At 44.2% G+C, this 25,636-nt stretch overlaps 1 protein-coding gene across 5 annotated transcripts in view; it reads left to right on the top strand.

Moving 5' to 3' along the window:
- Positions 1-25,636, top strand: part of LOC122934435 (probable cation-transporting ATPase 13A5) — a 246,680-nt gene that overhangs the window by 128,601 nt on the left and 92,443 nt on the right. For 4 of the 5 annotated variants that reach the window (XM_044289895.1, XM_044289894.1, XM_044289892.1 and 1 more), the window contains 5 exons: positions 2,321-2,478; positions 3,953-4,141; positions 4,891-4,952; positions 5,490-5,643; positions 7,703-7,777. In XM_044289895.1, coding sequence (XP_044145830.1) covers positions 2,321-2,478; positions 3,953-4,141; positions 4,891-4,952; positions 5,490-5,643; positions 7,703-7,777 — 638 coding nt within the window. The remainder of the gene's footprint in view (positions 1-2,320; positions 2,479-3,952; positions 4,142-4,890; positions 4,953-5,489; positions 5,644-7,702; positions 7,778-25,636) is intronic. The other variant, XM_044289893.1, reaches the window with a different exon arrangement.

The raw sequence follows: 25,636 nt of genomic DNA, 5'->3' as shown, positions 1-25,636 counted from the left end.
CTTCCTTCCTGGCCAGTAGCTTAGCATCAGAGCAGGTGTTCAGTGCGATGGGAGGCAAAGTTACCCCTAAGAGAACTCGCATTTCCTCCCAAAATGTTTAGAGACTAACCTTCATAAAGATGAATCGGGCATGGATTAACCAAGATTTCGAGACATCGGTGCCTGATGCAGCAGAATAGATCATTCTGCCACTAATGATCATACTGTAGTGTATGATCCAGGCACACTGGAATATTCTGAAAAATTGCCTTTTATTTCTGCCCACATGATGTTTCCACCATTCTGATGCTGTCACCTGGCTCCTCTACTGCCATTACTCCAAGGAAGCTTCTTGGCCTACTGATATGTGCATGCTACATTTTTACAAGGATATGCATACCACTGGCCTTTGCTATCGCACTGCTGTTGTTGGGTTCTACTAAAACTGTGATCTGTCTCCATCTTGCACTGTATGCCACTGCCCATTCCCCATTCTGTCATGGGGCCATTATTGTCACTGTTACTGCCAATGCTGCTGCTGACAGCCTCTCCACTCTGTCATGGGACCACTACTGTCAGTGCTACTGCTGCCACCCTCCCCACTCTGTCGTGGGGCACTATTGTCACTGCTAGTGCCTTTGCTCCCACCCTCCCCACTCTGTCATGGAGTCACTACTGTTACTGGTAGTTCCACTATTGACACGCTCCCCACTCTGTCATGGGGCTACTACTGTTACTGCCACTGCTGCTGCCGTCACACTCCCAACTCTGTCATGGAGTCACTACTGTCACTGTTACTACCACTGCTGCTGTGGACACCCTCCCCAATCTGTCATATGGCCACTACTTGAATCTTGGTGCACTGCACAGTTATATACAGGGCGATAAATTAGCCCTGACAGTGACATTGACCTGTATTACTGATGCACAGTAATTCGACAGCTAACAGAAGGGATTAAAAAGCATGTGTTTGGACTGCCACAACATGAATTGAAAGGACTTTTTTTACTACTTTATTAATGTGCCCTCCATATCTTTAATTTGTTCTACTAAGGAGACAGCTCCTTCAGGGGCATGCATCAGCTTTTTTTTTGCTTTACTGAAGGTTGCTGTATGCATTTATTTTTGGTTAACAGAAGGGATTAGCTATGAATCCTGGTGCACACTGTTACTGCCACTGCTGTTGACTACTTGAATCTTGGTGCACTGCACAGTTATTTTCATGGAGATAAATGAGACTTGACAGTAACATTGACCGTAATGCTGATACACAGTAAATCTACAGCTAATAGAAGGGATTAGCTATGAATCTTGGTGCACTGATGCACACTGTGATACACTGTACCTGCAGTCTCCCTGCACTCTCCCTGCAGTTTTACTTCCAAGCCTTCACACTGAGATTGGGCCACCAAGGGGGAAGAATACGATTTGGCAGAGTGGGCTGGGTATACCAGATTTAGGCCTCATGCACACGACCATTTTTTTTTTTAAGGTCCGCAAAAACGGGGTCCGTAGGTCCGTGATCCGTGGGTCTTCCTTGATTTTTAGAGGATCCACGGACATGAAAAATGAAAAAAAAATCTAAGTCAAGTTTGTCATTGAAATGATAGGAAAAAACTGACACGGATCACGGACGCGGATGACAATCTTGTGTGCATCCGTGTTTTTTCACTGACCCATTGACTTGAATGGGTCAGTGAACCGTTGGCCGTGAAAAAAATAGGACAGGTTTTTTTCACGGCCAGGAAAAATGGATCAAGAATGCGGCTGCCAAGCGGTGCATTTTCCGATTTTTCCACGGACCCATTGAAAGTCAATGGGTCCGCGAAAAGAAAACAGAAAACGGCACAACGGCCATGGATGTACACAACGGTCGTGTGCATGAGGCCTTATTGCGATTCATAACAAATTAATTGAAAACAAATCAAATTTCTTGGCAAACGTCAGCTAAGCTGCCCAATCAAATTTTTCAAAACTTCGATCATCTCTACTTGCTAGAATCATATCATGTTGTACCTCATAAGGGCATGTTCACACACAGCAGATTTGTGGCAGAAATTTCTACAACAGTTTCATAGATCTGAATTAGGTTTGTAAAAGTCCCTTCAGTTATTGCAGGCACAAACCTTAAGCTATATTAGACAGAGACTCAGGCACAGAAATGTCTGTAACAAATATGCCTGTGAACATACCTTAATTGTAATGTAACAAGAGATATTGGGTGATCTACTATGATGATTCTGAGGTATGTGATCCATTTATTGTCTTCAACTTTGTAATTATGTGCCAAATTCACATGGATTCAGTAACTGGAATACTTTTGTAACTGTTTTAAATCTAGGTTTCAACACTGCAAAAGGAGACCTAATAAGTTCAATTCTTCATCCAAAACCTGTTAATTTTAAACTTCACAAAGAGGTGTTGAAAGTCATCACTGGATTAATAATGCTTTCTGTTGTTGGAATAATTTATACTGTTGTCATTAATTCACTAAATGGAGTAAGTACTTCTTCCTGTTATGACCTCTTACAGTATGTATCCTAAACACTTTATAGTATAAGAAGGGTATAAACAACATAAATATTCCACTTTCCTATTTCAGTGCTATAAAGGCATATTGTTACTATTTTGTATAGTTTCTTGCATCTATAGTAATAAGTAATAAGATCAAATATTGCCTTTTTAAGTGGTAAGAACTTCATATGATTGTCATTGTGGAATTATGAATTGATCCTTTAATTCTTAAAGAGATTATCTGGGAATAAATCCTGTAACCTGCCTCCACTGGAATGATTTATATTTACCTGCTTCTGACCTGCTTCCCACCTTTATGCTCCTGCATATTGGCTCCTATGTGTCCATCTTCTGGTCCATTGCTTGTTTACTTCAGACCAGGGATGGGCATGGTCAACTGCTGAAGCCAACGATTGTCTTCAGCAGTGAGGCATTGCTTGTGGAACTGACTTGTTACAATGGTGGCATCCTTTTACAGTACCATTCTAGACTTAACTGAGCTCTTTGGAACAACCCATTCTTTCACAAAGGTTTCTACAGGCAGACTGCATGGCTAAGTGCTTGATTTTATATATCTATAGCAGATTAAAACACCCAAGTTCAATCATTGAATAGTATCCCAATTCTTTTGTACATATAGTGTACTACTCATCCCTTTCTACTCATTGATTCCTGGTTTGATGGTCATCACTTTCCAATAATCCCCCAAAAATATGCACTGAAGATATGTGCTGAAGATCTGGCCACCTGTTTCAAAGAGGAAATTGATAACATTCTCAGGAAATTTACTCCTAGTCTAGCTACACCAGTTCTCTGGAATGCCCTACCCCAAGTAGTTACATTAATTCACAACAGTTACGTTGATTATAACAAATCGATTTGTCTCATCATCAGGGTTTCTTCATGTGTGGGGGCTGTCTCTGCAGTTGAAGAAGCACCCTCCTGCTGGAAGATTGATAGGGCCAGACATTTAGCTCTGCCCTGATAATTTCCTGCCTGCTCCTCTGCTCTGATTAGCAGGGCAAAGGCACAGACTCTGCTTCGGCTCCGGAGCACCGTCTGCAGCCCTGCTGAAGAGACAAACCGAATTGTTACAATACATTTGCTCATTTATCCACAAAATGCCCCATGCACATCACTGTGTATGAATTTTGTGGATGTAAGAAATGTATCCTTGCTAAATAGCTAGCTTCTGTATGCATTATGTTGTTTTCCCTAACTGCTTCAATGGTAAGGGCTATGCTAATCTGCAAAAACAGATATGAATTGGACCTGCTGTAGATTCTCAGTTCGGGCACTCTATTATCATACTGAGAAAAATATGGTATCTTACATAACCAATTACATCTAGAGTAGCAACATCAGATATGTATTTGCCTACAATAAAATCTACTGCCTAATGACATCTGCCTCATGAATTATAAGTAACTTTTCTTTTTTGTTTCCATATATTTTGTAGGCTACAGCAAAAGATTTGGTAATCAATAGTCTCCTCATGGCCACTTCTGCAATTCCAGCTTCTCTGCCTCCAGCATTGACCATGTGCACCCTCTATTCACAAACTCGTTTGAAAAAGCAAGGGATATTTTGTATCAGTCCTCAACGGATTATTGTCTGTGGACAGCTGAACCTTGTCTGTTTTGATAAAGTATGTTTTATATCTTTACAATATTGTTATACATTTAGTAATCCCAAAGATATGAACATGGTTTAACAGTTTTTATATTACAGAAATTCCTTGCTTTTGGACACACTTTAAAATTGTGTCAAACTGTTGTTAATATTTATAGTGGCTGCAACATAAAGACAAGCCATGTTCATATGCCTTATTAGGTAATATTGACATCATCAAGGGGAAGTCTCCTACTCGAAACTCTCCTTCTATGAACCAAAAATGAAGAACGTTTCTGTAAGAGAAGCTCCCATCCTTGTGAACCTAGCCTGTCTTTGAGTTAAAAGTACCCACCGTAGAACAGATGTGTAGTTAGATGTGGCTTCTCCTGCCATAAACAGCTTATTACTGGCGGTTACAAAAGTTGGATCTGTAGTGATAAGCAGAGGATACATTTGAAAAAGGTTTTCTTTATGAGAGAATACATTTATCAATACACGTAGTTCTCCAGATTACATTATTTATCTTACTTGTTCATATAAAACCAACATATTCTGCAGCACTTTGCAGACATTATCATCACTCACTGTCCCTAGTGGGGCTCACTAAATTCCCTATTAGTAGGTCTTTGGAGTATGGAAAAAAAAAAAACATGGGGAGAACATACAACCTCCATTCAGATGTTTTTCGTGGTCAAATTCTAACCTGTTCTAATGTTCACATAGTAATTGATATGAATTTGTTGTTTGTTACTTAAACGTACAGACTAGTATATTTTTCTTCAGACAGGTACATTAACAGAAGATTGCTTAGATTTGTGGGGCATTGTTCCTTGTGAAGGGAACAGGTAAGTTCATTTTGACCTATTTTCATGTCTGGAAAACTACATGTTGAAGGACACCTCTACTGGATTAAGATTGAAACATTTTTTGTGACTTGCACTTGATGAATCTAGCTTAAATCTGCTCAACAGACTAACCATGCCAACCTTCCCACCCACTTTTCCAAACTAGAGCGAATGATGTAAAAATGCAAAATGATGAAAATAAGTCCACAAAGACGCATAACTGAATGTTGGGACTTTCTCATGCCAGAATTCTAGATTGCAGGGCTTGATGCATTCTCCTATATGTCTATGGAAGTTGTGTGTGTATTAAAACCAGTATGCTGTTTACTGAATGTCTAGCTTATTATTCTCTATAATAAAAGAATATTCTTGTTTGGAAAGTAGTTTTTCCAATCAGTGATAGTAGTGGGAGATCTTCAAAATTGTGAGAACTTAATCACAAACATATTAGAAAGTTATAGATCTGCTTAGTTTACATAAAATAAGAAATCCCTTTCTATATATTTTTCCCTACCAACTTTTTATTCCAATGTGTAGCAGATTTCTGGAAGCAGTGCCCATTGCACCTGGATGTACTTTACCCTGGAGTCCTTTGATTGGAGCAATGGCCAGCTGCCATTCATTGTTTTTAATGGATGGAAAAGTAAATGGAGATCCACTAGACATGAAAATGTTTGAAGGAACAGGCTGGGTAATATTTATTTCTTAATTGTAATAAAGATAAAAATAACTGGGCACTCACTGACAATGGGGTCAAATTCAAAGCAATTTATTGATACAGGTATAATAAAATAGTGATGGTAGTACAATTAAAAAGTAAAAAATATAACTGGAACTAGGGATAGCAGCAGTCCTATGTGGTAACCTCCAATGGACAGGAAAAAAGGGTCTCTGAAGACCGTGCAGTGTATAACTAACAGCAGAATTAAAAAAAATAAAAATAAAAATCGAATACCCTAAGTTAAATGCATAAAATTGATTGTCCCTTAAAATCAATTAGAAAATATGTGCAATATAAAGAGATAATAGCAGTCCAGTAGTAGTCGGGAACGTTGGTCCCTTCAAACCATATGGTGTGTGACTAAGTACATAAAATTGTATAAATAATATTTGGATCCTTCCAAAAGTACATGAAGCTGTCTTCAAAATTCGAGAGTGAACCAATGTTCATATATGACCATAAATTCGTATAATTATTGATGTAGTAACGATTATTCATGTGCGTTAGCGGCGTCCCGCAACTCTAAATACACAAGCGGCGTACCGCTTCACAGGAACTTGGCAAAAGAGACTCTAATTGCTGGTCTTATTCTTGTATAATTTTCAAATACAGTCTTAACTTGAATGTCATGCGATCTCTATTAATTTGTGAGAGGTATTACACTTTAATGCGATTGTTAAACTCACGATTTGGCATCCTCACCGCTTCTCTCTCCCACGCTGGCTAGCCCCACACTCTGGTAAAATCTGTGCGCAGGTAAATCTGTGTTGAGGGGTGAGGATGGTTTTCGATGTTTTCAATCTCAGAAAGTTTTTTGTGTTGTATTGATAAACCAGCTATATTTGGCAATAAGTCTTCCTAGTCTTTCATGGAGGATTGCCTCAAATGCGCACTGAAGAAGGCACCGTAGTCCTGAAATGCATTTGGTGCAATCCTCCATGAAAGACTAGGAAGACTCTTACTGCCAAATATTGCTGGTCTATCAATACAACACAAAAGAACTTTCTGCGATTGAAAACATCAAAAGCCATCCTCACCTCTCAACACAGATTTACCTGCGCATAAGAAAGCATTGGTCATACGTGAACCGGCACCGGACACAGACAGAGGTCAGAGTGCAGTGCTAGCCATCGTGGGAGAGAGAAGTGGTGAGGATGCCAAATCGTGAGTTTAACAATCGCATTAAAGTGTAATACCTCTCACGAATTAATAGAGATCGCATGACATTCAAGTTACGACTGTATTCAAAATTATACAAGATTAAGACCAGCAATTAGAGTCTCTTTTGCCAAGTTCCTGTGAAGCGGGACGCTGCTTGTGTATTTGGAGTTGCGGGACGCCGCTAACTCACACGAATAATCGTTACTACATCAATAACTATACAAATGTATGGTCATATATGAACATTGGTTCACTCTTGAATTTTGAAGACAGCTTCATGTACTTTTGGAAGGATCCAAATCTTATTTATATGATTTAATGTACCTAGTCACACACCATATGGTTTGGCCGGACCAACGTTCCTGACTACTACTGGACTGCTATTATCTCTTTGTATTGCACATATTTTCAAATTGATTTTATGGGACAATCGATTTTATGCATTTAACTTAGGATATTTGATTCTTTTGAATTCTGCTGTTAGTTACACACTGCATGGTCTTCAGAGACCCTCTTTTCCTGACCATTGGAGGTTACCACATAGGACTGCTGCTATCCCTAGTTCCGGTTATATTTTTTACTTTTTAATTGTTCTACTATCACCATCAATATTTTATTATACCTGTATCAATAAATTGCTTTTAATTTGACCCCATTGTCGGTGAGTGCCCAGTTATTTTTATCTTTATTGCATTTTATGTAGAATGGGTGATTCTATCCAACTGTGAGCACCACAATTTGGTTATCTGACACATTGGTGCAGCTTCACACAATATACAATTTATCTAGCTCTTAATTGTGCCATACAATTTGATACAAACAAACAAAACATTTTCTGGTGTCTTTCTGTCTTTTCAAACTTTCTTAGGAGCTTAAAGAATGCAAGACCAATGGGAAATCTAGTTCATATTCTGTTGTGACACCAAGAAAAGGGACATTAAATGTAAGTTTTGGCAAAAGTTCGATGACAATTATTTAGTAATGTTTGTATAATGTTTACATCTTCATTTGTCCTTTCCATCGAGAGTTCCATAAAGTTTTCGGCCACTTTTTGTTTTTTAAGGGTATCTGTCAGCAGATTTGTACCTATGAAACTGGCTGACCGGTTAAATGTGCACCTGGCAGCTGAAGGCATCTTTGTTGGTCCCATGTTAGTATGTGCTTGCATTGCTGAGAAAACTGATGTTTTGCTATATGCAAATGAAACTCTAGGAGCAACAGGGGCATTGAAATTACTCTTAGAGGGTCTGCTCTCTCTACAACTGTCACACCCTCTTCACTTTGTTTGATAGGGCTAAGCATGATGATCAAAGTGCAGAGGGTGCGGAAGTTGCAGAGAGAGCTGAGCCTCTAAGTGTTACAGCAATGTCCTCATTGCTCCTAGAGGCTAATTTGCGTATTAACCACCATTAACAGTCCCAAGCAACTTTTCACCTTAAACCCCAGGCAGATTTTTGCAAATCTGACATGTGTCAATTTATGTGGTAATAACTTTCAAACACATTTACTTATCCAAGCCATTCTGAGATTGTTTTCTCGTGACACATTGCACTTCATGACAACGGTAGTGTTGGTCGAGCACCAAAGTGCTTGAGTAGAACACTTCGGAATGCTCGGGTGCTCTACCGAGCACCTGAGCACAATAGAAGACAATGGGGGAACCCGAGTATTAAACCAGGCTCTCCCTGCTCTGAAGAGGGGAGGGTGTCTGGTTCATAGGAAAAGGTCAGAAATTGATGGAAACACCACTGAAATGGTTTGGGAACAGCATGGGAAGGATGTCTGGATGTATCTTGGACTCCCAGGTCGCTGCTGGGAATGATGTTGTCCAAGTAGTATGCCCCTTTTACAGACTGACAATAATACGCACCAAACCGAAGATAAAACCGATTTTAGAGGAAACATTGTTAGGAACATTCTTTTCTTGTATATTTACTTGTATAAAAAGTACAAGTGTTGCCAAAAATTACAGGAAGAGGCACTCTGATACAACCTGTATATCACATAAAGGAGGGTCTCGTTCACATTGTGGTAAAATTGTTTACACTCTGCTACACTCATAAAGCCTATGCACTAAGTGAAAGAGCTGCCAAAAATTACAAGTAAGCGGCACTCCAATACACCCTTTATTACACATAAAGGAGGGCATCATACACACCCCTGAAAAATGATGATTGATGGCCTGCTGGTGACCCTCAAAAACATTAGTAGCAAGGGCCTGCTGGTGACCCTCTAAAACATTAGGGGTGAGGGCCTGCTGCTTATCTGACCCTCTAAAACATTAGGGTTGAGGGTCTGCTGCTAGGCTGACCATCTAAAACATTAGGGTGGGTGCCTGCTGCTGAGATGACCATCTAAAAACATTTGTGAGCGAGGGCCTGCTGCCAAGCTGACCATCAAAAAATGTTGTGGGGGGGGGGGGCGGAGCTAGCGCCTGACTGTGATGGCAGCATAGTTAGGAGCTCTCCGTGTCTGATCCTCTAAAGCACCAGCATATACAAGCTGACAGACGATAGCATGGTAAAGATCGGCAACGCTAGAGATGGGGACCCCTCCGGTGCCAGCAGGCAGCAGAGCAATAACGGAGAAATTGATAAATTCCTCAAAAAAGCGGCAGCTACAGTGGCGGCTAGAGAAGGCAAGATGGCGCCGAACCCGCCGAGCAAGGCGAGCGAGCGGACGGCTGAAACATCAGAGGGAGAGAGCGATATAGAAGACTCCCACAGCAAGCCCGCACTCCCTATAACCCGCCGCTTCCTGAAGCAATCTCTGTGTAAAGCTATGGAGCCGGTCCTAAACGAACTCACAGCTATGCGCCAGGATATACACCACATTGGCGATCGTGTAGTCTCATTGGAGACGCAACAGGCCGCAATGATCAACCATCAAACAGCGACTGCGTCCTCCCTGCACAAGTGCCGCACCTACCTTAATGACCTCCAAAACGCAGTGGAGGATCAAGAAAATAGGGGACGCAGGAATAACTTGCGCTTCAGGGGGATACCGGAGACCGTTGCAGCAGATATTCCAGGAGCAGTAACTGCTATATGCTGCTCCCTATTAGGCACCGACAGCCAGGCAGATATTATCATTGAACGCGCACATCGGGCGCTCAGACCTAAGCCCAAGGGATCAGAGCCGCCCAGAGATGTTATTTGCAGGTTCCTGAATTTCCAAATAAAGGCTGCGGTTCTGGAGGCAGCTAGGACCCATGAGTAGGGATGAGCGAACTCGAACTGTATAGTTCGGGTTCGTACCGAATTTTGGGGTGTCCGTGACACGGACCCGAACCCGGACATTTTCGTAAAAGTCCGGGTTCGGGTTCGGTGTTCGTCGCTTTCTTGGCGCTTTTGTGACGCTTTCTTGGCGCTTTTTGAAAGGCTGCAAAGCAGCCAATCAACAAGCGTCATACTACTTGCCCCAAGAGGCCATCACAGCCATGCCTACTATTGGCATGGCTGTGATTGGCCAGTGCACCATGTGACCCAGCCTCTATTTAAGCTGGAGTCACATAGCGCCGCCCGTCACTCTGCTCTGATTAGCGTAGGGAGAGGTTGCGGCTGCGACAGTAGGGCGAGATTAGGCAGATTAACTCCTCCAAAGGACTTGATTAACTGATCGATCTGCAGCTGTGGATCATTGAGCTGCTGATCCTCAATTGCTCACTGTTTTTAGGCTGCACAGACCGTTTGTCAGTCTCATTTTTCTGGGGTGATCGGCGGCCATTTTGTGTCTTGTGGTGCGCCAGCACAAGCTGCGACCAAGTGCATTTAACCCTCAATGGTGTGGTTGTTTTTTGGCTAAAGCCTACATCAGGGTGAAGCTGTCACACCAAGTGCATTTAACCAGCAATAGTCTGTTCATTTTTTGGCCATATACAAAATCAGGGGCAAGCTGCGCCTGTCACCAAGTGCATTTAACCCTCAATGGTGTGGTTGTTTTTTGGCTAAAGCCTACATCAGGGTGAAGCTGTCACACCAAGTGCATTTAACCAGCAATAGTCTGTTCATTTTTTGGCCATATACAAAATCAGGGGCAAGCTGCGCCTGTCACCAAGTGCATTTAACCCTCAATGGTGTGGTTGTTTTTTGGCTAAAGCCTACATCAGGGTGAAGCTGTCACACCAAGTGCATTTAACCAGCAATAGTCTGTTCATTTTTTGGCCATATACAAAATCAGGGGCAAGCTGCGCCTGTCACCAAGTGCATTTAACCCTCAATGGTGTGGTTGTTTTTTGGCTAAAGCCTACATCAGGGTGAAGCTGTCACACCAAGTGCATTTAACCAGCAATAGTCTGTTTATTTTTTGGCCATATCCCAGTCTAATTCTGTCACTAAATCCATACCGGTCACCCAGCGCCTAAATACTAGGCCTCAAATTTATATCCAGCTAAATCTGTCCCTAGTGCTGTAGCTGGGCGAGTTATTTAGTGTCCGTTCAAGCACATTTCTTGTTCTGGGTTGAAATACAATTCCCAATTTAGCAATTTCATAATTTAGTGGTTCCTGCTATATCAGAGCTATTTGAAATCTATCCCAAAAAGGGTATATAATATTGAAGGTGCACATTGGGTCATTCAGAATAACTTCACACACACCCGCTACTGTGTATTTCCAAGTCTAATTCTGTCACTAAACCCATACCTGTCACCCAGCGCCTAAATACTAGGCCTCAAATTTAAATCCCTCTAAATCTCTCGTTACCGCTGTACTGTTGTTGCTGGGCAAGATATTTAGTGTCCGTCAAAGCACATTTTTTGTTCTGGGTTGAAGTACAATTCCCAATTTAGCAATTTCATAATTTAGTGGTTCCTGCTATATCAGAGCTATTTGGAATCTATCCCTAAAAGGGTATATAATATTGAAGGTGCACATTGGGTCATTCAGAATAACTTCACACACACCCGCTACTGTGTATTTCCAAGTCTAATTCTGTCACTAAACCCATACCTGTCACCCAGCGCCTAAATACTAGGCCTCAAATTTAAATCCCTCTAAATCTCTCGTTACCGCTGTACTGTTGTTGCTGGGCAAGATATTTAGTGTCCGTCAAAGCACATTTTTTGTTCTGGGTTGAAGTACAATTCCCAATTTAGCAATTTCATAATTTAGTGGTTCCTGCTATATCAGAGCTATTTGGAATCTATCCCTAAAAGGGTATATAATATTGAAGGTGCACATTGGGTCATTCAGAATAACTTCACACACACCCGCTACTGTGTATTTCCAAGTCTAATTCTGTCACTAAACCCATACCTGTCACCCAGCGCCTAAATACTAGGCCTCAAATTTAAATCCCTCTAAATCTCTCGTTACCGCTGTACTGTTGTTGCTGGGCAAGATATTTAGTGTCCGTCAAAGCACATTTTTTGTTCTGGGTTGAAGTACAATTCCCAATTTAGCAATTTCATAATTTAGTGGTTTCTGCTATATCAGAGCTATTTGAAATCTATCCCTAAAAGGGTATATAATATTGAAGGTGCACATAGGGTCATTCAGAATAACTTCACACACACGCTTCTGTGCATTTCCAAGTCTAATTCTGTCACTAAATCCATACCGGTGACCCAGCGCCTAAATACTAGGCCTCAAATTTATATCCCGCTAAATCTCTCGTTACCGCTGTACTGTTGTTGCTGGGCAAGATATTTAGTGTCCGTCAAAGCACATTTTTTGTTCTGGGTTGAAGTACAATTCCCAATTTAGCAATTTCATAATTTAGTGGTTCCTGCTATATCAGAGCTATTTGAAATCTATCCCAAAAAGGGTATATAATATTGAAGGTGCACATTGGGTCATTCAGAATAACTTCACACACACCCGCTACTGTGTATTTCCAAGTCTAATTCTGTCACTAAACCCATACCTGTCACCCAGCGCCTAAATACTAGGCCTCAAATTTAAATCCCTCTAAATCTCTCGTTACCGCTGTACTGTTGTTGCTGGGCAAGATATTTAGTGTCCGTCAAAGCACATTTTTTGTTCTGGGTTGAAGTACAATTCCCAATTTAGCAATTTCATAATTTAGTGGTTTCTGCTATATCAGAGCTATTTGAAATCTATCCCTAAAAGGGTATATAATATTGAAGGTGCACATTGGGTCATTCAGAATAACTTCACACACACGCTTCTGTGCATTTCCAAGTCTAATTCTGTCACTAAATCCATACCGGTGACCCAGCGCCTAAATACTAGGCCTCAAATTTAAATCCCTCTAAATCTCTCGTTACCCACCGCTGTACTGTTGTTGCTGGGCAAGATATTTAGTGTCCGTCAAAGCACATTTTTTGTTCTGGGTTGAAGTACAATTCCCAATTTAGCAATTTCATAATTTAGTGGTTTCTGCTATATCAGAGCTATTTGAAATCTATCCCTAAAAGGGTATATAATATTGAAGGTGCACATAGGGTCATTCAGAATAACTTCACACACACCCGCTACTGTGTATTTCCAAGTCTAATTCTGTCACTAAACCCATACCTGTCACCCAGCGCCTAAATACTAGGCCTCAAATTTAAATCCCTCTAAATCTCTCGTTACCGCTGTACTGTTGTTGCTGGGCAAGATATTTAGTGTCCGTCAAAGCACATTTTTTGTTCTGGGTTGAAGTACAATTCCCAATTTAGCAATTTCATAATTTAGTGGTTTCTGCTATATCAGAGCTATTTGAAATCTATCCCTAAAAGGGTATATAATATTGAAGGTGCACATTGGGTCATTCAGAATAACTTCACACACACGCTTCTGTGCATTTCCAAGTCTAATTCTGTCACTAAATCCATACCGGTGACCCAGCGCCTAAATACTAGGCCTCAAATTTAAATCCCTCTAAATCTCTCGTTACCCACCGCTGTACTGTTGTTGCTGGGCAAGATATTTAGTGTCCGTCAAAGCACATTTTTTGTTCTGGGTTGAAGTACAATTCCTAATTTAGCAATTTCATAATTTAGTGGTTTCTGCTATATCAGAGCTATTTGAAATCTATCCCTAAAAGGGTATATAATATTGAAGGTGCACATAGGGTCATTCAGAATAACTTCACACACACGCTTCTGTGCATTTCCAAGTCTAATTCTGTCACTAAATCCATACCGGTGACCCAGCGCCTAAATACTAGGCCTCAAATTTAAATCCCTCTAAATCTCTCGTTACCCACCGCTGTACTGTTGTTGCTGGGCAAGATATTTAGTGTCCGTCAAAGCACATTTTTTGTTCTGGGTTGAAGTACAATTCCCAATTTAGCAATTTCATAATTTAGTGGTTTCTGCTATATCAGAGCTATTTGAAATCTATCCCTAAAAGGGTATATAATATTGAAGGTGCACATAGGGTCATTCAGAATAACTTCACACACACGCTTCTGTGCATTTCCAAGTCTAATTCTGTCACTAAATCCATACCGGTGACCCAGCGCCTAAATACTAGGCCTCAAATTTAAAACCCTCTAAATCTCTCGTTACCCACCGCTGTACTGTTGTTGCTGGGCAAGATATTTAGTGTCCGTCAAAGCACATTTTTTGTTCTGGGTTGAAGTACAATTCCCAATTTAGCAATTTCATAATTTAGTGGTTTCTGCTATATCAGAGCTATTTGAAATCTATCCCTAAAAGGGTATATAATATTGAAGGTGCACATAGGGTCATTCAGAATAACTTCACACACACGCTTCTGTGCATTTCCAAGTCTAATTCTGTCACTAAATCCATACCGGTGACCCAGCGCCTAAATACTAGGCCTCAAATTTATATCCCGCTAAATCTCTCGTTACCGCTGTACTGTTGTTGCTGGGCAAGATATTTAGTGTCCGTCAAAGCACATTTTTTGTTCTGGGTTGAAGTACAATTCCCAATTTAGCAATTTCATAATTTAGTGGTTCCTGCTATATCAGAGCTATTTGAAATCTATCCCAAAAAGGGTATATAATATTGAAGGTGCACATTGGGTCATTCAGAATAACTTCACACACACCCGCTACTGTGTATTTCCAAGTCTAATTCTGTCACTAAACCCATACCTGTCACCCAGCGCCTAAATACTAGGCCTCAAATTTAAATCCCTCTAAATCTCTCGTTACCGCTGTCCTGTTGTAGCTGGGAAAGTTATTTAGTGCCCGTCAAAGCACATTTTTTGTTCTGGGTTGAAGTACAATTCCCAATTTAGCAATTTCATAATTTAGTGGTTCCTGCTATATCAGAGCTATTTGAAATCTATCCCAAAAAGGGTATATAATATTCAAGGTGCACATTGGGTCATTCAGAATAACTTCACACACACGCTTCTGTGCATTTCCAAGTCTAATTCTGTCACTAAATCCATACCGGTCACCCAGCGCCTAAATACTAGGCCTCAAATTTATATCCCGCTGAATTTGAATACAATACATTGGGCCAAATAATATATTTGTTGTTGTGGTGAACCATAACAATGAGAAAAACATCTAGTAAGGGACGCGGACGTGGACATGGTCGTGGTGGTGTTAGTGGACCCTCTGGTGCTGGGAGAGGACGTGGCCGTTCTGCCACATCCACACGTCCTAGTGTACCAACTACCTCAGGTCCCAGTAGCCGCCAGAATTTACAGCGATATATGGTGGGGCCCAATGCCGTTCTAAGGATGGTAAGGCCTGAGCAGGTACAGGCATTAGTCAATTGGGTGGCCGACAGTGGATCCAGCACGTTCACATTATCTCCCACCCAGTCTTCTGCAGAAAGCGCACAGATGGCGCCTGAAAACCAACCCCATCAGTCTGTCACATCACCCCCATGCATACCAGGGAAACTGTCTCAGCCTCAAGTTATGCAGCAGTCTCTTATGCTGTTTGAAGACTCCGCTGGCAGGGTTTCCCAAGGGCATCCACCTAGCCCTTCCCCAGCGGTGAAAGACATAGAATGCACTGACGCACAACCACTTATGTTTCCTGATGATGAGGACATGGGAATACCACCTCAGCATGTCTCTGATGATGACGAAACACAGGTGCCAACTGCTGCGTCTTTCTGCAGTGTGCAGACTGAACAGGAGGTCAGGGATCAAGACTGGGTGGAAGACGATGCAGGGGACGATGAGGTCCTAGACCCCACATGGAATGAAGGTCGTGCCACTGACTTTCACAGTTCGGAGGAAGAGGCAGTGGTGAGACCGAGCCAACAGCGTAGCAAAAGAGGGAGCAGTGGGCAAAAGCAGAACACCCGCCGCCAAGAGACTCCGCCTGCTACTGACCGCCGCCATCTGGGACCGAGCACCCCAAAGGCAGCTTCAAGGAGTTCCCTGGCATGGCACTTCTTCAAACAATGTGCTGACGACAAGACCCGAGTGGTTTGCACGCTGTGCCATCAGAGCCTGAAGCGAGGCATTAACGTTCTGAACCTGAGCACAACCTGCATGACCAGGCACCTGCATGCAAAGCATGAACTGCAGTGGAGTAAACACCTTAAAACCAAGGAAGTCACTCAGGCTCCCCCTGCTACCTCTTCTGCTGCTGCCGCCTCGGCCTATTCTGCTGCTGCCGCCTCGGCCTCTTCCTCCGCCTCTGGAGGAACGTTGGCACCTGCCGCCCAGCAAACAGGGGATGTACCACCAACACCACCACCACCACCTCCGTCACCAAGCGTCTCAACCATGTCACACGCCAGCGTTCAGCTCTCCATCTCACAAACATTTGATAGAAAGCGTAAATTCCCACCTAGCCACCCTCGATCCCTGGCCCTGAATGCCAGCATTTCTAAACTACTGGCCTATGAAATGCTGTCATTTAGGCTGGTGGACACAGACAGCTTCAAACAGCTCATGTCGCTTGCTGTCCCACAGTATGTTGTTCCCAGCCGGCACTACTTCTCCAAGAGAGCCGTGCCTTCCCTGCACAACCAAGTATCCGATAAAATCAAGTGTGCACTGCGCAACGCCATCTGTAGCAAGGTCCACCTAACCACAGATACGTGGACCAGTAAGCACGGCCAGGGACGCTATATCTCCCTAACTGCACACTGGGTAAATGTAGTGGCAGCTGGGCCCCAGGCGGAGAGCTGTTTGGCGCACAACCTGCCGCCGCCAAGGATCGCAGGGCAACATTCTTTGCCTCCTGTTGCCACCTCCTCCTTCTCGGCTTCCTCCTCCTCTTCTTCCACCTGCTCATCCAGTCAGCCACACACCTTCACCACCAACTTCAGCACAGCCCGGGGTAAACGTCAGCAGGCCATTCTGAAACTCATATGTTTGGGGGACAGGCCCCACACCGCACAGGAGTTGTGGCGGGGTATTGAACAACAGACCGACGAGTGGTTGCTGCCGGTGAGCCTCAAGCCCGGCCTGGTGGTGTGTGATAATGGGCGAAATCTCGTTGCAGCTCTGGGACTAGCCAATTTGACGCACATCCCTTGCTTGGCGCATGTGCTGAATTTGGTGGTGCAGAAGTTCATTCACAACTACCCCGACATGTCAGAGCTGCTGCATAAAGTGCGGGCCGTCTGTTCGCGCTTCCGGCGTTCACATCCTGCCGCTGCTCGCCTGTCTGCGCTACAGCGTAACTTCGGCCTTCCCGCTCACCGCCTCATATGCGACGTGCCCACCAGGTGGAACTCCACCTTGCACATGCTGGACAGACTGTGCGAGCAGCAGCAGGCCATAGTGGAGTTTCAGCTGCAGCACGCACGGGTCAGTCGCACTACAGAACAGCACCACTTCACCACCAATGACTGGGCCTCCATGCGAGACCTGTGTGCCCTGTTGCGCTGTTTCGAGTACTCCACCAACATGGCCAGTGGCGATGACACCGTTATCAGCGTTACAATACCACTTCTATGTCTCCTTGAGAAAACACTTAGGGCGATGATGGAACAGGAGGTGGCCCAGGAGGAGGAGGAGGAGGATGAGGAAGAGGGGTCATTTTTAGCACTTTCAGGCCAGTCTCTTCGAAGTGACTCAGAGGGAGGTTTTTTGCAACAGCAGAGGCCAGGTACAAATGTGGCCAGCCAGGGCCCACTACTGGAGGACGAGGAGGACGAGGATGAGGAGGAGGTGGAGGAGGATGAGGATGAAGCATGGTCACAGCGGGGTGGCACCCAACGCAGCTCGGGTCCATCACTGGTGCGTGGCTGGGGGGAAAGGCAGGACGATGACGATACGCCTCCCACAGAGGACAGCTTGTCCTTACCCCTGGGCAGCCTGGCACACATGAGCGACTACATGCTGCAGTGCCTGCGCAACGACAGCAGAGTTGCCCACATTTTAACCTGTGCAGACTACTGGGTTGCCACCCTGCTGGATCCACGCTACAAAGACAATGTGCCCACCTTACTTCCTGCACTGGAGCGTGATAGGAAGATGCGCGAGTACAAGCGCACGTTGGTAGACGCGCTACTGAGAGCATTCCCAAATGTCACAGGGGAACAAGTGGAAGCCCAAGGCCAAGGCAGAGGAGGAGCAAGAGGTCGCCAAGGCAGCTGTGTCACGGCCAGCTCCTCTGAGGGCAGGGTTAGCATGGCAGAGATGTGGAAAACTTTTGTCAACACGCCACAGCTAACTGCACCACCACCTGATACGCAACGTGTTAGCAGGAGGCAACATTTCACTAACATGGTGGAACAGTACGTGTGCACACCCCTCCACGTACTGACTGATGGTTCGGCCCCATTCAACTTCTGGGTCTCTAAATTGTCCACGTGGCCAGAGCTAGCCTTTTATGCCTTGGAGGTGCTGGCCTGCCCGGCAGCCAGCGTTTTGTCTGAACGTGTATTCAGCACGGCAGGGGGCGTCATTACAGACAAACGCAGCCGCCTGTCTACAGCCAATGTGGACAAGCTGACGTTCATAAAAATGAACCAGGCATGGATCCCACAGGACCTGTCCGTCCCTTGTCCAGATTAGACATTAACTACCTCCCCATAACCATATATTATTGGACTCCAGGGCACTTCCTCATTCAATCCTATTTTTATTTTCATTTTACCATTATATTGCGATGCTACCCAAAGTTGAATGAACCTCTCCTCTGCCTGTGTGCTAGGCCTAAATATATGCCAATGGACTGTTGCAGTGGTGGCTGACATGAAGCCTGATTCTCTGCTATGACATGCAGACTAATTCTCTGCTGACATGAAGCCAGATTGTCTGTTACGGGACCTCTCTCCTCTGCCTGGGTGCTGGGCCTAAATTTATGACAATGGACTGTTGCAGTGGTGGCTGACGTGAAGCCTGATTCTCTGCTATGACATGCAGACTGATTCTCTGCTGACATGAAGCCAGATCCTCTGTTACGGGACCTCTCTCCTCTGCCTGGGTGCTGGGCCTAAATTTATGACAATGGACTGTTGCAGTGGTGGCTGACGTGAAGCCTGATTCTCTGCTATGACATGCAGACTGATTCTCTGCTGACATGAAGCCAGATCCTCTTTTACGGGACCTCTCTCCTCTGCCTGGGTGCTGGGCTTAAATTTATGACAATGGACTGTTGCAGTGGTGGCTGACGTGAAGCCTGATTCTCTGCTATGACATGCAGACTGATTCTCTGCTGTCATGAAGCCAGATTGTCTGTTACGGGACCTTTCTCCTCTACCTGGGTTCTGGGCCTAAATTTATGAAAATTGACTCTTACAGTGGTGGGTGACGTGAAGCCTGATTCTCTGCTATGATATGAAGACTGATTCTCTGCTGACATGAAGCCAGATTGTCTGTTACGGGACCTTTCTCCTCTGCCTGGGTTCTGGGCCTAAATTTATGAAAATTGACTCTTACAGTGGTGGGTGACGTGAAGCCTGATTCTCTGCTATGATATGAAGACTGATTCTCTGCTGACATGAAGCCAGATTGTCTGTTACGGGACCTTTCTCCTCTGCCTGGGTTCTGGGCCTAAATTTATGAAAATTGACTCTTACAGTGGTGGGTGACGTGAAGCCTGATTCTCTGCTATGATATGAAGACTGATTCTCTGCTGACATGAAGCCAGATTGTCTGTTACGGGACCTTTCTCCTCTGCCTGGGTTCTGGGCCTAAATTTATGAAAATTGACTCTTACAGTGGTGGGTGACGTGAAGCCTGATTCTCTGCTATGATATGAAGACTGATTCTCTGCTGACATGAAGCCAGATCCTCTGTTACGGGACCTCTCTCCTCTGCCTGGGTGCTGGGCCTAAATTTATGACAATGGACTGTTGCAGTGGTGGCTGACGTGAAGCCTGATTCTCTGCTATGACATGCAGACTGATTCTCTGCTGACATGAAGCCAGATCCTCTGTTACGGGACCTCTCTCCTCTGCCTGGGTGCTGGGCCTAAATTTATGACAATGGACTGTTGCAGTGGTGGCTGACGTGAAGCCTGATTCTCTGCTATGACATGCAGACTGATTCTCTGCTGACATGAAGCCAGATCCTCTTTTACGGGACCTCTCTCCTCTGCCTGGGTGCTGGGCTTAAATTTATGACAATGGACTGTTGCAGTGGTGGCTGACGTGAAGCCTGATTCTCTGCTATGACATGCAGACTGATTCTCTGCTGTCATGAAGCCAGATTGTCTGTTACGGGACCTTTCTCCTCTACCTGGGTTCTGGGCCTAAATTTATGAAAATTGACTCTTACAGTGGTGGGTGACGTGAAGCCTGATTCTCTGCTATGATATGAAGACTGATTCTCTGCTGACATGAAGCCAGATTGTCTGTTACGGGACCTTTCTCCTCTGCCTGGGTTCTGGGCCTAAATTTATGAAAATTGACTCTTACAGTGGTGGGTGACGTGAAGCCTGATTCTCTGCTATGATATGAAGACTGATTCTCTGCTGACATGAAGCCAGATTGTCTGTTACGGGACCTTTCTCCTCTGCCTGGGTTCTGGGCCTAAATTTATGAAAATTGACTCTTACAGTGGTGGGTGACGTGAAGCCTGATTCTCTGCTATGATATGAAGACTGATTCTCTGCTGACATGAAGCCAGATTGTCTGTTACGGGACCTTTCTCCTCTGCCTGGGTTCTGGGCCTAAATTTATGAAAATTGACTCTTACAGTGGTGGGTGACGTGAAGCCTGATTCTCTGCTATGATATGAAGACTGATTCTCTGCTGACATGAAGCCAGATTGTCTGTTACGGGACCTTTCTCCTCTGCCTGGGTTCTGGGCCTAAATTTATGAAAATTGACTCTTACAGTGGTGGGTGACGTGAAGCCTGATTCTCTGCTATGATATGAAGACTGATTCTCTGCTGACATGAAGCCAGATTGTCTGTTACGGGACCTTTCTCCTCTGCCTGGGTTCTGGGCCTAAATTTATGAAAATTGACTCTTACAGTGGTGGGTGACGTGAAGCCTGATTCTCTGCTATGATATGAAGACTGATTCTCTGCTGACATGAAGCCAGATTGTCTGTTACGGGACCTTTCTCCTCTGCCTGGGTTCTGGGCCTAAATTTATGAAAATTGACTCTTACAGTGGTGGGTGACGTGAAGCCTGATTCTCTGCTATGATATGAAGACTGATTCTCTGCTGACATGAAGCCAGATTCTCTGTTACGGGACCTCTCTCCTCTGCCTGGGTGCTGGGCCTAAATTTATGACAATGGACTGTTGCAGTGGTGGCTGACGTGAAGCCTGATTCTCTGCTATGACATGCAGACTGATTCTCTGCTGACATGAAGCCAGATTCTCTGTTACGGGACCTCTCTCCTCTGCCTGTGTGTGTGCTGGGCCTAAATATATGCCAATGGACTGTTGCAGTGGTGGCTGACGTGAAGCCTCATTCTCTGCTATGACATGCAGACTAATTCTCTGCTGACATGAAGACAGATTCTCTGTTACGGGACCTCTCTCCTCTGCCTGGGTGCCGGGGCCTAAATATCTGAGAATGGACTGTTCCAGTGGTGGGTGACGGGAAGCCAGATTCTCTGCTATGGAACCTCTCTCCAATTGATTTTGGTTAATTTTTATTTATTTAATTTTTATTTTAATTCATTTCCCTATCCACATTTGTTTGCAGGGGATTTACCTACATGTTGCTGCCTTTTGCAGCCCTCTAGCTCTTTCCTGGGCTGTTTTACAGCCTTTTTAGTGCCGAAAAGTTCGGGTCCCCATTGACTTCAATGGGGTTCGGGTTCGGGACGAAGTTCGGATCGGGTTCGGATCCCGAACCCGAACATTTCCGGGATGTTCGGCCGAACTTCTCGAACCCGAACATCCAGGTGTTCGCTCAACTCTACCCATGAAGATCTTTCGTACGAAGATTCTGACATCTCGATCTACCAGGATCTTACGCCGTCCACATTGAAGAAACGCAGATCACTGAAACCCCTGACGGACTGGCTCAGGCTGAACAAGACCCCCTATAGGTGGACATTCCCATTTGGGATATCATTCTTCTATGCAGGCCGCCGCCTCAACATTAATAAGTTTGCTGACCTAATGGAGGCATACGACCACCTGCAAATCCCACCACTAGACATTGCAAATTGGGAGATGTATCAAGACCTCACAGAACTCCCGGAACGCCCGAAGATTTTGCCATTTGAGCCTCCACGGACGCCGAAAGCCCAAAAGATCAAGCGGAGGAACACACAACCTACACTATAGGGACTGTCCTCATACCGTAACGATATGCTTTACTTGCTCTACTCTAACTGTTGACCTTTCTTTATATCTACTACCCTTACCCCCCTGCCTCCTACCCAATGCCTTTCTATCCTTTAATCTTAGCGAAAGCTAAATCTCTTATCCTATACCTATCTCCCCCCCCCCCCCCGGTCCCCAGGTATACACATTCATTAACCTTTATGCACCGAACACTGGTCACTATAGCTGGTTCTCCAAGGTTTTCCCCATCATTGAATCATTCGCAGAGGGTCTGATTGTAACAGGAGGAGACCTCAATGCCACTCTAAACCCCCAATTAGATTCATCAGCTTCAAAATCAGCTCTGGCGCTCAAGACTCTCCGTTATATTAGAGAAGGTCTATGGAGTGTTCACCTGATAGATGTTTGGCGCACGTTACATCCCACCACAAACAACTATACGTTCTACTCTTCCGCACATGGGACATATCATCGCTTAGATTACCTATTTGTTTCCAAACAGCATCTCCAATTTTGCCACAATCCCCAAATAGGATCTATCCACCTTTCGGACCACGCCCCCATATCCCTCTCAATATCAACTCCGGTACCTAAACAGAATAAATTCACGTGGCGCCTAAACGAGTCCCTTTTAGGGAACCCGAATACTAGGGATAAGATAGCTGGACTTCTTGATGAATACTTTACCCTTAATAAAGTCCCGGATATTTCAGCCCTTTCCTTATGGGATGCCCACAAACGTTTTATACGGGGACACTTCATTAGTATAGGGGCTCACCAGAAAAAAGAAACAAACAAAAAACTTGACCACTTATTCCAGAAAATAAAATCCCTGGAATCACAACATAAACGATCTTTTTCTGCCTCACAACTCCAAGAGTTATCTGATACCAGAGCAGAGTTGAAAGCCATGCTACAGCACTCTGCAGCTAAGCTATTCTTGAATTCTCAACACAAATTTTTTGCCCACGGGGACAAAACGTCCAAGTTCATGATGAGTAGGATAAAAAATAGGAGATCGACAAATTACATCCACCAGTTAGAATCCCCCCAAGGCTCATCTTTATATTCCTCCAAAGATATAGGGGCCCAATTTCGGGAATTTTACGAAACTCTCTATAATTTGCCCCACACAATAGCCCCCGAAAACCTGACAACTACCCTTAATTCCTTTCTAGATTCACTCCCCTTGCCAACTATTTCTGAAGAACAAAAAAAAAAATTAGCTTCCCCTTTCACCTTAGACTGCATTGAAACAATCCCCCTCAGGGAAAAGCCCAGGCCCAGACGGCTTTCCGGTTCAATACTACAGAACGTTCCAACAACGACTACTTCCCCACCTATTAGAGGTATGTAATCTGGCCTTGCAGGGAGAGAAGCTTTCCAGGGACATGACACTAGCACACATCACTTTGATCCCTAAAGAAGGGAAGGATCCCAAGCACTGTGCTAACTACAGACCCATTTCCCTCCTCAATATTGACCTAAAATTATTAGCAAAATTGCTAGCTAACCGACTTGCAGTTCTCCTCCCATCAATAGTGCACGGGGATCAGGTGGGCTTTGTCAGAGGCAGGGAAGGTAGAGACAATACGGCTAGAGTGCTGAATATAATACAGTTCTCCTCCGTTCGCTCAAAACCACTTTTACTGTTAAGCACGGATGCAGAAAAAGCGTTCGACAGAATCAGCTGGTCTTATTTGCGAAGTATCCTAGCCCGATTTGGCCTACCTGATCCCTTTGCACAGGCCACCTTTGCAATGTATGCCCAAGCCTCGGCCTCTGTTATGATAAATGGTGACCTATCAGATCCCTTCTCAATTCAAAACGGTACTAGACAGGGATGTCCATTATCCCCCCTGCTATTTGTCTTGGCCCTGGAACCGCTCCTCCTAAAATTAAGAACCGACTCGGAGATCCGAGGAGTAACATTAGGAGGTACAGACCACAAAATTGCCGCCTTCGCGGATGATATTATGATCATGACGTCCAATCAGAAATCATTGGTAATCTGTATAGTAATCCCCCAATCAACTCAAAGAAGTCTAGGGAGAGACTCCCCTTTTCAACTGCTCTTCTCCTACCATAACGTATTTGGGGATTAAAATCAGTCCTAAACCCTCTGAGTTATACTCACTAAATTATACTCCATTATTGGATAGCATTTCCCATAGCATAAGTAAACTAGATATTCCAACCATATCCTGGTTTGGTAGGAAAAACCTGCTCATGTCTTTGATACTTCCTCGCCTTACCTACCTACAACAGGTTCTGCCTATCCCAGTCCCCAAAACTTACTATAACTCTCTAAAAAAACTTTTCCGATCCTTTATCTGGAGAGGAAAGAAACCTAGATTGTCGTATGAGCTGTTATCACGCCCTAAATGTTTTGGAGGTATCGCACTACCTGACCCAGAACTCTATGGAAAGGCAATTTTACTATCTAGAGCAATAGATTGGCTTAGACCTGATAACGTAAAGCCCTGGGTTGCGATAGAGCAAGACCTGATTCGCAAACCCTTTAGATCCCTCCTATTAGCTCAAGGAAGCTCATGTACGTTTCCCTCATCACCATATCCTATTATTCAGGCCACCATCAATGCATGGAAGTGGTTCCAATCTTCCCACTGCTCAATCCCTTTTCCCTCCCCACTACTCTCCATCAAAGATATCCTGGGTACTGCTCTACCCGCAGTTATTGAATGTACTCCAAAAGAACTGAGAGATTCATCTACCCCAATCCTGTCCTTCTTTGACACTAATGGCACCTTACTCCAGCCTAAAGAGTTCCAAAAACTTTTCAATGCCGACGGCCTACATATCTCCTCTACATCATACGTACACGCATACCTCTCTCAACACATCACCAAACGCGACCTCTTTCGCCCGTTGCAGTGGTCGGAGATTCTCATCTCGGACCCTGTTCCCCCGAGAAGACTGATCTCACAAATATACAGAAGACTCAACATACCATCGCTCTTCACCACACCAGCGTTTATCCGGCATTGGGAAAAGGATATAGGTCAGGAAATTCCCTTCTCTGCTTTGTCAAGTGCCCTATCATCCCCACACCAACTGTCTAGATGTGTGCGCATACAGGAAAATGGATATAAGATCCTAACCAGATGGTACAAAACACCGGATATTACAGCCCTGTATTCGCCCACAGCCTCTGATATATGTTGGAGATGTGGTAAAAATAGAGGAACCTTCTTCCACATTTGGTGGGATTGCCCAATTATCAGGACCTGGTGGATAG

The sequence above is a fragment of the Bufo gargarizans genome, chromosome 4 (genome assembly GCF_014858855.1).
Source record: "Bufo gargarizans isolate SCDJY-AF-19 chromosome 4, ASM1485885v1, whole genome shotgun sequence".
NCBI lineage: Eukaryota > Metazoa > Chordata > Amphibia > Anura > Bufonidae > Bufo > Bufo gargarizans.
The sequence above is the reverse complement of the archived record's forward strand: the minus strand, read 5'-3'. Positions and strand labels throughout refer to the sequence as shown.